The 12503-nt window shown below is 38.9% G+C and overlaps 1 protein-coding gene across 1 annotated transcript in view; it reads right to left on the bottom strand.

Moving 5' to 3' along the window:
* Positions 1–12503, bottom strand: part of GALNT18 (polypeptide N-acetylgalactosaminyltransferase 18) — a 173780-nt gene that overhangs the window by 36156 nt on the left and 125121 nt on the right. The window contains exon 8 of the mRNA XM_068147981.1: positions 1495–1680. Coding sequence (XP_068004082.1) covers positions 1495–1680 — 186 coding nt within the window. The remainder of the gene's footprint in view (positions 1–1494; positions 1681–12503) is intronic.

Raw genomic sequence — 12503 nt, 5'->3', positions numbered from 1 at the left:
ACAGTCAAGACTGCGTCGTTATTCCTTGTTAAATTTCCATTTTGCAAGTTAATAGCAACAACAACTTATCTTTGTATTCTTTATAACTTTGATTTCCACACTGTGTTCAGATCTCAAAGAATTAAAACTTGATTGATCAGTGCAGATCAACCAATCTTCAGGAAAATAGCTAAAATCCAAAAGTAGAAAACTGAAATTCAAATCTATCATGTTAATCACAAATGAAAGGTCTTTTAAATGATTTTGATGTAAAATGAGTTACCCTATCCTCCAGGAACATCTTTATTCCTGTACACAATGCTGTGTAAGTACTCAGAACAGGGCCACTTAAAGGGTAGCTTGGATTCTTTGAACATGGGACTAACTTCCAGAAAGATCCTTTCCTTATAGCAGATCACAGAGGATTTTGTTTCTTAGTGCTTTCATGGTACATTATGTGGCTAATTCTGCAACCTGAAAATAGGGCAAAAACCTCCTCACTTTGCCAAAATGATCTAGTTTTAACTATTGCAAGCAGTTGAATCAACATCAGCTTTCATATAACTAGCTGTTTTTTTGTTTCTAACCTTCTGCCTTATTAAGCTAAAGAAGTACAGAACTTTATTTCTTGGAAGCAGAAATCTCAGCACAACCAGTTTCTCTGAACAGTTGAAAAAGCACTCAGAAAGATTTAAGTCTTTGCTTTTGCTATAACAAGAAAATCATGCTGTTAAGTTAAACCTCGAATTTGGCTACAGCCATGGTTTCCAGCCTCCTGGTAGAAACAATCTATTCTATATGGACCCTGAATATTTTCCAGAGTAGGTACAGTCACCTTTGTCAGAGCTTTGTAGCACTTAAGAGTTCATAGATTAAATACCATTGAATAGTGAAACGAAGAGCAACTAAAATCCAATGTCAAACTGAACTCTTGGGTCAGCCACTCAACATTATCTTTTCAGTGCAGTAGACCTACCATATTCATCTATGGCAAAGAAATCTGGATGAGCAAGCCCAAAGGGAGTTACAGCTATATTCTGCAATATGTCATGACATCCACCAGCCACCCTTACTCTGATGTGAAATTACTCAAGCATGAGACACCCATACTTGAATCAATAGATGCTGACACCCCTTTGCCCCTTGGCAGAACTTCCCTCACAAATCTGGTGGAATTACAGCTCTGTGATGATAAATAAGAGAATTGCATTCAAAATAAGACATGCTATACAGCTTTTTTCCACTTTTATACAGCTACTATTAAAATCTCCATGAAATATCACCAATGAGGATGACAAACTTACAACAAAGTAATTTTTATGGAACATGAAGAAAATTTTCTAGAAGATGACACAATTACATGTATCTTTGTATAAGTGTGTACATAAGACATAAATACATACCTATGTGTATATGAATAAAGCAATCCTAGCAGAAAAACACAAATTCAGAGTAGGAGTCAGCTCCAAAAGTATGTAATGCCAAAGCTTGCAAACACTGGTCTTTGTGACTCACCTCCTGAGGTATGTTCCATGCCATATAGACATGGCTTTTAAATTCATCCATCCAGACTTCAGCCACCCTTAGTGCATTTCTCCGGACATGAGCAGTGAGATCTTCTGTGTAGGGTTTATGTGCTCTTTCGATGTGGGCAATCCTGGAGCAAGGCAGAACTTCAATACTTCCTCCACACTGCCATACCTAGAAGAAAAAAAAGACATTCTGCTAGTGAGAGCTCCTCTAGACCACTGTAATTATTTAAATTTAGTAAATACACTGCAATTATTTTACTTCTGTGCTTGTCATTGTTACAAATGAGAATAGCTACTCAAGACTTGAATATACAGAGGGTTTTTTAAGAAATTAGAGAATAGTTATTACCTTGCCTTACTACTATTTAACTTTACTACAGTATTATATTACATTACCAGCAGCCTCTCAGAGCCTTACTGGATCAATTTAGCCTTTTTACAGGGCACCCAAAACAGTATCATCAAGGCTCGAGTTCCTCTAAGTTTGTGCAGAGTCCATCTCAATGGACACACACTATTCAGAATCTGGGAATAGCCTTACATCAAAGGGAAACTAAGACAATCATCAAAGGGAAACTAAGTCAATCATCTTCTTAAGATCAGTGAAGTTTCAGGTTCTAGAAGGAATGGGAACATAAATGTATCTGATGTTTTGCTTTAAACGTAGCTCAGAAAGGACCAAGTTTTATTTCTTTTCAGAAGGAGTAACAAAGACTAAGACTGCCCAGTGAAAATGTTCTACGAACTATTTCAACAAACACTACTCCTGTAAATGACAATCCGTTTATAACTGTCCTGGTTTAGGGCCACGAGGTACTCCGGACCGGAGGACACTAGTGCTTTTTGGGGAGTAGTAATAAAAAGGCTGCACAACTAGATTGAAAGTTTAAATGGAAATTCTATTTACAAATGTGCATACAGAAAGCATTCAGGTAGAATGAATACATTCACAAATTAGGCTGAGTCTACCAGGCCAAAACCTTCCAGAGTCTTCCACCCCACCAACCTCAGCAGGACAAGGAGTAGGCCACAACTGCACCCCCACCTCCTCAGGCCTACGAGGCCTTGTGACGCAGCTCAAAATTCCCCCTGCCTGCCAGAGCCGTCTCCCCCCATGCACCACGAGATAAGGAGGCATGCAGCTCTTCTCGAGGAGAGAAGAGATAGCAGCTAAGTACTGCCTCAAATAGTGTGATACCAGAAACTGGAATAGAATAACAATGTTACAATATCCTGGGGTGGCCAGGCCCATCCCTTAAGACTCTCTATCTTTTTGGAGGACTTTGTCTTTTTGGTCTTCTTAAAGGTACCTGAATTTCAAACCACCACAATAACATAGGCCACTGCCCCTGCTCAAGTGTGTTTCACTTTTGACAACTACTGCAGCTGAGCTAATAAAGTCCATAATGCTAATTATACATATTGCATTTATTTCTGATTTTCTATCTTTGTGCTTTCAGCAATAGAGAAAACCACTTTGGTAACCTTACCAGTCAGTGAAGTACTTGAATATTGGAATGTTTTACATAGAAGCTTTTTTTTTTTTCTTTGTATCTTGTGTTATGTAAACTTCCTAACAAGATCAAGGCAGCCCACTCATAATGGTTGAGTGGATGCTGCTCAGGTGAAAAAGCAGATGTACTCAAACTGTTTGATGCTGCTGAACAAGTCCTCAGTGTCCCTAAAGCAGGTATACCCACTGAGAAGTGACAGAGTTTGCCTTATGATACTACTAGCAAAGATTCCTGAGGCTTGGTATGCCATACCACAAGGGCAAACAACAAGAGTGAAGGTGCTCCTTCCTTGTACAGCTCACCCAGAAGAGAGTAGATTCTGGTCTCCCTCCTAGTGGCCAGGGATGTGGGTTGGCAGAACATCATGTTCTGGAGCTGACCTCAGGCCCCTCAGGTCTGTCCATCCTATATGCATATGCTTTACTAAGAAGACACTTTGTTCAGTCATTCATTTTATATATTTAGACATCTGGCTTGCACACAGCATTGAGGCATTTGGCAGCTCCTGAGACCAGAAAATGTGGCATGGATTCAGAATGTTTACAAAGCCTTTTCTGAACTGGTGCCTAATTGCATTCAGCATATGCTGGGAGAAGAGATAGAGCCTTGGTTTTCAGAGCCCCCTGGAAGATGGGCTATCCCATGAAACTACTGTACAGTCAAGAAGGGGACTGAAAAGACTTTAGCAGGTCTCCATGTCCAGAACTTACAAAAATCGTAAGAGTAAATAAACATAACTGTTACCAGCATCAGGGCAGAACTCAGATGATCATCAATATTTAAAAACAAATGGGCAATTCATCTGGCACAAGAATAAATAATCTGGAAACAACACTTTTGTCTTTTCTTTCTAAATATCATATAAAAGAGCAATCCAGTTTAATGATCTAACAAAAATGATAGTTTGTCAAACATTTAATTCTAAATGGTTCAGCTACATTTCCTAATAAAGATGAAATGTGAAGTATCATCAGGCTTTGCTCACACAAAGCCTGCTTTTAGTCCTAGCCATTTCTCAATATGGTGCTGACATTCAGCTATAAATTGTTTCAGACTTACTCACAATACATGTTTAAATTAGTATCATAAAAGACAAGATGTAGAGATGATCATAACTTAACCTAGGACAAGACAGTTCCCATGCTGCACACGCAGCCTGCTTGCCTAGCCTTTGCTCATTTTAGCTTGGGATGGCCTTGATCCAAGTCCAGTATATGAACACCAAATCTTTTGTGGGATTTTCAGAGTTAGGTCTGAATGTCATCTTGATAACAAGCTGAATCAATAATTTGCAGTCTATAATAAACTGTATTTCCCAGTAAACTTCTAGGATCTGAAAATCTGGAAAGTGGGCTTGTAGCAATTCAGTCATCAGTAAAATCTAATTTGACTTCATTATGCAGTCATGTGTTTTCAAAAAACATCCTGAGATGGCAAAGTAGTTTGCACATAACAATTACTCACCTCCTGAATACACACCAGTTAATCAAACCTGTTGGCCACTCCTTTCCCTCAGACACTGTCAGTCTTTGTTCTGTATCCAAAGGTTAATTAGTTACTCTGCAAGAATCATGGATTCACTTAAAATCTTAATGCTAAGAAGGAGCTGTCAATACAGATGCTGTCAGAACAGGCAGGTTGTATTAAACAGCTTCAAAACCTATCCTTTTATTTCAATGCAATCCATGAAAATGTAATTAGCATGAACTGAAACTGGACTTGAGATATATGCTAATTGTTTCTGTTTATCAAGATGAGGAGAAGCCTTTTTAAAGAGGACGGCATAACAAAACATGATCTGAAGATCTGGGAATCATAATTTATAGTGTATGCAGATCTTACAGCTACAGCACCAAACAAGTACTGCTACCCTAGGTGTAGGCTCCAAAGCCTTGCAGAGCACTTGGGGCGAATGCAGATGCAGTACTTTACAATCCCAACTAGCTCAGATGGTCACATCTAGGACAAGCCATAGAACCTTTCTCTCCCACAAGCATTCTTTGCCAGTGTGTTTATGATACAATGAGAAAGCTCTCTTCTCCAAAAATTTCATTGCACTTAAGGAAAGAAAACAGAGGTAGGCATTGAAGTGTGATCCTCAAATGGCATGAAACTGTCCTGGAGAATCCAACAATTCTGGAGTCTAAACTCTTCCAAATATGCAAAATCTCCAGTCAAAGAATGAAGGGCCTTTGCTAGTCTTAACTAAATATTAAACACTATACTGAACACGATCTATCTAGACAATATGATCTAATTAACTGACTGCTACACAAAACGTTAAGGTTTCTTTCTTTCTTTCCTGATGGTATTTGAAATAAGGGACTTTCTTTCAGTGAGGTAAAGAATGTCCATCCATCCTTTCTTTCCTCCTTTCTTCAACTAATTGTCCACTTGTATCTGACCACTCCTAGCTCCCTCTATCTCCTTTACTCATGTAAGTCAGTCCATGGCACTCCAGTCTTTGTATTTGAGCCACTGTTGGATGGCTTTTCAAGACATCCTGAAAAGGTGTAAGCCTCACACCAAAAGTGCAGAGGAGAGACTCATTAATTACTCTGAGCCAACATCTCTTTTACAGAAGACAATCCTTAAGTGTTTTGTTTTGTTTTTTAAACTAATATTTTAGTACTAAGAAATGTATTTTCTTAAATCCTCAACTCGGAGGGAAGTTGCAAAACCTCTTACAGAGGTCTGTTCTTAATCTTTTTTTCTACAGGAATTTTATTAAATTTCTTTTGTAGTTAAGAAATAGCAATAGCAATTGAAAGGTCAGTTCCTCACAACTTCACACATTTCCCCTGTGAATTCCACAGCCATTCTTTTGCCCTCATTAGCAGCTTTCAAGTTCTCCAGCACTGTTATTTTATGTGACAGCTATAAATAAATACAAAGGTTTAAAATCAGGGAAGCTTTTCTAAATTATCATCCATGACTTTGGCAGGAAGTCTAAAGATAAAAGAGCTTGAAGTAAAATGTTATTATGTCTAAGCATACTGTCACAGCAATTGGTAATACTTGATGGCAAACTGACTCATACAAATTGCAAGGAAGAAACTTGATAATTTCCTAAACTATGGTTAAAAGGAAAGACTGCACCTTTTCCTGTGGTTTATGAATGCTTTAACTGTGATAGCAAGAGGTGGAAATTGCTAGCCACAGTCTTAATTTCCTGTCAAATCCCTAAACATACACACTTGTCAAAAATAACAGATTCTATCATTGTGACACAGTAAATAGCAATTCACTTCTCATTCTGTGAAAGCATCAACTGCAAAACTGTAGCAATGAGTCTCAGGCTTTGCCTTAAGGCAAAGGCCTTAAAGTTCTCAAGTATGAATGATTCCATATCTTTGAGAGTACTTAGCATGATTGCTGGAGCCCCAGCAATGCAGAAGATTTGGTTTTCTTTGGATGAGTTCCTCAAGGTTTTGGTCCTGCTGGTTCACTTTGCAAAAACAGTCTTTTAGAAAACTAACACACCAACCGGTATTCCTCTTCAAAAGAGTTCTCAAAAGCTACTTCAGTGTTTTCAATGCTCCCTCCCAAGAAGACCTTAGAAAGGGCTCTTTATTCTTGAATTTCCTGAGGAGGTTCACAGATTTGGTATAGCCTCAAGAAGGGTTTAGAGGGCTTCATCTTCCTGAATGGGTTCCTTCATCATTAGCAAAATGTAGTAAAATTCCTTAAAATATTCAATGTGTTAAGGGACAGTAGCAATGCCAAAGCTAATATTTACAGAGCTGAAAGACTAAATTCAGCAAAGCCTATGACCTAAACTAAGTAAAGCAACTGGGAGATGCTAGGAACATTAAATGACTACAGAGAACCTATTTGGGGGTAAAAGAAAAAAAAAAAAGGGAGGGAATCCCTTTTAAATCTTCAGTTGCTACAAGTTATGTGGAGAATTTGCCTGAGCTCTAAGCACTTCTTCCTGTTAATTTACTGAAGCTATAATTCATAGTATCATAGTATCATTATTCAGGGTTGGAAGGGACCACAAGGATCATCTAGTTCCAACCCCCCTGCCATGGGCAGGGACACCCCACACTAGATCAGGCTGGCCATTGTGGCCCTGCATGAATTTATGTTCACCAAGGTTAAAGTAGCCCCACAGAGCAAACCAAAACCATGGTTTTGGCATTGGAAGAGCCAGGAAAGCAGAGGACACAAAGTTGCAGAGAGAACACTGGTGGTGGCACAACAGATCAGCTGTAACTTCTACCCATTAGGACCCATATACTGGGTGGTTCAGTAGGACGACACAAGCAAGGCTGCTACAGAAGCATTACCACACCAAATGGCTTCCTGCAGCATTCTGCAAAGGCATCAGTATAACACTGCCGTGCTATCATCCCTCACCCATTCCCACCAAACCAAGTGCAGTAATGATAGCGTTTGCACAGCCTACAGTGTAGAGCAGAGATGGGTGACTCACATCACTGGAAATAGCTAAATCATCATGGTTATCATTTTTTTCTAGAACAAATTCTCTGTTTCACTAAAAAAGGGTCTCCATCTATATTTAGCTTTACTTTTAAATCCACATCCTCTAGTAAATCCTTTTCAAATGCATTTAAACATATTTGACTTTGCATATCTAATCAAAACAATTACAGCTCTAAAGCTGATCCCTCTCTCAAATATTTAATTTATACTTCATTATAAAATTATATAACACTTCTTTACTAAAAGAGTTTCTTTTTATCTCTTTAATCAATGAGTGTTCTTTTCATGTTGAAGAAACTCAACCTAATAAAAAAATAAACCCTATGTGATGCTGAGCAGTTTGTTAGCATGTGCTGTATTCATTAAATTTACACAGTTTCTCCAAGAGTGGCTGGGACCTTGTTTGAAACCACTGCAAACAAAATAGTTTAATGATTAAGTGATTTCTCAAAAAGTTGAAGCAATTTCTAGCTTCTGTGAAGTCTGCAAATAACAAAATTAGAAGAACTCATTAAAGATACCCTGAAGATAAAAAAAGTGTGAATTAATTACTACTGTGGATACAACCACCAGTTGACAATATCTTTAAAACATATTTTGGGGAACAATTTAACACAAAAAAATATTTGTGAATCCTGTTAATTCTTGTCATTACCATTAATCATTTACTGATAACCAATAACAAGCCTGATGTTTTACATGCAAGTATGAATGACCTATTTTTAATTCAGTAGCATCAGCTAAGTCTGCCATTATTTTGGGTCTGCATTTTTATTTTAGTATCTTGACAAGTAGCTGCAGAGAGGACAGAGAAAAGGGTGAGATACAAAGATGACTGAAATCACTCTTCATGTTTTTAGTAGCAATCGGGGGGGTTGGATTATATGCTCTAAGTTTTTTGATTGTTCTGGACATTTGGACAACTGCCTCTGTAAGCCATACTCACTGGATTAAATATCAGGTTAACCTTTATTTATGTCACATCTCCACTGAAGTCAGATAATCTTAACTCGGTAAGGGCAGTAGTAGCAGTAAGCACAATCAACAAGAGCCATGCACAGTTATTCCACTGCACCCTCACTGAAGCAGACTGCCCAAATGGTGCAATTAAACACTGAGTCCTGGCCTGAGACACAGAAACTCAGCATCAGAAAAATGAGAATATAGGTGGAGAAAGAACACACCCTGCTTAAGGAAGCTGTGGTTCTGGTTTATTCCCTACTTCCAGATACTAAATGGGCTAGACAAGAGAATCATGTCATTGGCATATGCCCCTGCAGAATGGGTGTACATATCAAGGTGATTGCCTAGTCCCAGCTCAGAACAGTATGCACAGAGCGAAATCAGAGACTGGAAGGAGATTTTTTTTAAATTACCTCATCTATTAGTGAAGCCCTGGTAAGGGTTTTGAAGACCGTTTGACTTACCATCATACAAGCCTGTCATGTGTTTAGGTGAACTTATCTCTTTGTATGCAAGACTTATTTGTTTCCCTAACCAAGCTGGTAATCTTAATATGAAACTGTAAGCAACCTACAAAACCACACTCCACAATCTAGAAGAATTTTAAAGAGGCAATAAAAGGCTTTAACACAAATAGAAAGTCTCTCAATGTTTAAAGTGTAAATTATCCCTTGAATCTTACTTTTGAAGTCATCATTAATTGCCTCATAGGCCTCATTTTACATTAATTGTGCCTTTATAAAATGCTCTCATTGAAAAAGTAATACATGTAAAGATTCCTCCCATATTAAATGGTTAGTAGTTTCATCCCTCTTAGCTAATTGCTTTATTATGTACTTTTTAAAGTGTTTTGCTCTGCAGGGATTAATTCTGCACGTATCTTCATGAGCTGTGAAACTTTTACAATGCATTGTTAAACTACGTATGTTGTGTTGCTGGTTTACAATTGCAGGAACTGCTCTGTGCCATGTGTTACTAGGAGATAACATGCTTCAAGGGTCCCTGAGGGCATGGGGCTTCATTCAGTTTCCTTTCGAATGTGTCTATCTCATTGCTAGGCACAGCAAATAACTGACACATAAATCACTACACTGCCAAGTTTAAGTCATGAATAGGAAATAAATTATTTTTCATTTTAAAAAGGAAAAAAACCAGCAAACTGAATAACCAGATCACCACTGGGTTTGTGTTCATGGAGCACCTTACTGCACTGCCCATCTTTTATAGGTTTACTTCCTCTACCTTAACGCAGCTGTACTTAGCTTCATCTGTTTGGTTAATCTTGCATTAACTTTAAAGATTTCAGTAATACCAGAATACCAACCTAAGAACAGAACAGAGTATTTTCAGTTGGAAGACACCTATAATGAATATCTAGTCCAACTACCTGACCAGTTCAGGGCTGACCAAAAGCTGGCTGCCAGGGCATGCTGCTGGATCCTTTTGAGCAGCTCTCAACCAGCACCCGCAGATTCCTTTCTGCAGGGATGCTCTCCAGCCACTTCTCTCCCAGTTTACACTTGTGGCCCATGTTACTCTGTTCTAGCTGGAGGATCTGGCATTTGGAGCTGTTAAATTTAATCCCATTAATCAGAGCCAGATGCTCTAGAGATAGATATCTCTGAAAGGCAGAGAGAGAGTCAGCAGCACTTCCCAGTTTGGTATCATCATTAGACTCGCTAATGATGCATTCAACTCCTGGATCCAGATCAGTGATACTGAACAAAACTGGAACAGCCCTGAGGAATGTCACTGTGGACTGGTCACCAGCCAGACATAGCCCAAATCACTACAACACTTTCAGCTTTCTCCTTCAGCCAGCTCCCCCAGCACTCCATCAACAGCTCATCCCACAGCTGGAAACGGAAAAATCACTGGTCCCACATTTGCAGTCCTATGACTCAGGGGACTAGGCAGCCCAGAATCTATCCATGTAATTAAAGACTGTGGAAAGAAAACACCACATGCCTCCACTTTTTCTTCATCCCAATTAGTCAAATTGCCATCTTCAGCAAGTATCAACTCATTGTTCTCTTTAGACATCCTTCTGCTATTAAATGTACTTAAAAAACCTTTTGTTATCTAACGCAGCACCAACCACTTCCAATGTAACTGAGCTCTGGCCTTTTCATGTCTTCTCCCTGCATCTATGAACCACAGTTCTGTACTCTTCCTGTGAAGCCTGACCTTTCTTCCAGAAGTCATACTACTTCCTTACCCTCTGGAGTTCCATGAGAAGTTCCCTTGTCAGCCAACCTCATGTTCTGCCCTGCTTGCTTGACTTGAGACACAAGTAAAGGTATCTGGCTTTTACAGCTTTGACCCAAACATGCTGGATCCATCCTGGTGAATTCATCCCAGTCATCTACTCAGGTCTCTTGCACCACAACAATCCATTGCTCTCCAACACTGGTCTTCCTCTAGTCTTTGTTAGATTGACAAATTAGGCCTACAGTACTAAAAGCTCTCCACGACACTAAATTCTAGAGAAATCTCACTTCAGCATCATATTAAAACAAATATGGAATCTTCACAGACTAGGCCATAAAGAATTGTAATACCAGAAGCTACAATGACACTGACACCAAGCTGTGACTTCAAGCGTAGAGAGATAGTAAACATGAGGCTATCTTATAAAAATGCACTAATTCACATCTCACCTGAAGCCACTGATTTGTAAGTGTATATTGACTTACAATGGCTCCACTTCTTTCTCTATTACTATAAACAACACCTAATTTCATAACACATCAGGATATGTGTATTAACTATCCATCTGGTAATGTGCAACCACACAGGCACAGCTAACGAAAAACCTCTATGTGCCTTGTTCTTCTTCCTTGCAGGGTATAGTGATACCACGTGCTGGTGCTGTATCACTATTTGCTTTCCAGTGGGAGCAGCTAATGAAATGTTCTCTCCTCACAAAGAGCAAATCCACAAAAATGATTCACTGGTAATGTGGTCTGTATGTATAAGTACACATGCCATAGCTGTAGGTTACCTGCTGAGGCATTCATAGGCAATAGCATGGGGGGAAAAGTAAGAATCAGTATCTCCACTGTAGGTTTAACATAAAACCAGACCAAGCCAGAGAATGCTGTGTTTTTATGGTGCCATGACTGACACCTGTTTGGAGGCATGACAGTTCCTTACTTTATTCTCAATAGAGGCTGTTGCAATTACAACCCTGTAAATAGTTTTAGTCTGTGTCACCTGGGGATTCAGGCTGTTAACACTTGCCAAAACAATATTAACCTTAGCAGTATTTCTGGTCACACTGAGAAGCCACTTGTTACACAGGGTGCTAGGCAAGTACTTACACCACTGCCAAGAAATTGTTTTTACCTTGGTGAAAGTGTGGGCTTTGAAACACATTGGCTACATCTTGTAAGAAATAACATTTGATCAATCTTCACGATTTTTTCTTGCAGACTTCAATCTAGAAATGATCTCTTCATTCACAAAATGGATTCAAATAATATAGATAGCTTTTGATTTAAAGTTTTAATGTAAAGGTAAGGAGAAATCACTGCCTTAAAAATAGCATTTAAATGTTATCTAAAAGTAGCAAGTAGGAATATTCTTATTCCCTTATTTCTCAGCCTTTACCCTTTGCTCATAATCAATCTACTGCTGTTGAACAGCACCTGTGATCATACCCTAAGGATTTCTTTCTGTACAGCAAATTATTCTCTGGTGGGAAAGGCTATGGCCTACTTATTACATCAAGTTAAAAACATGGCTTTAAAACCACAGTAAGTGATGGCACTAATCAGTGCAACAACAGGGACCATCTAGATCAATTTTCCTGAAGGAAAATTGAGAAAATTTATAGACCACCTACATTGCTCAGTGGAGTGCCATAAAAGGGGACCCAGCAGTAAGGACAAAAAGGGATGCTGTGGACATGTGACACATCCCACTGTTTACTTCCCATGCAAAGAGTTCCACAGTACAGCAGCTGAGTAAAAACCCTCCACTCTGTCCTTTCCCCGTCAGTCTCTCAGTGTTCCTAATACAGCAGTTTGTGAGGCAGCATGGTAAATCACAAACTGACTAACAT

This window comes from Melanerpes formicivorus, unplaced genomic scaffold (assembly GCF_026170545.1).
Source record: "Melanerpes formicivorus ecotype bairdi unplaced genomic scaffold, bMelFor1.0.p_v2 SCAF_16, whole genome shotgun sequence".
NCBI lineage: Eukaryota > Metazoa > Chordata > Aves > Piciformes > Picidae > Melanerpes > Melanerpes formicivorus.
This window is presented reverse-complemented; position numbering and strand designations above follow the sequence as displayed.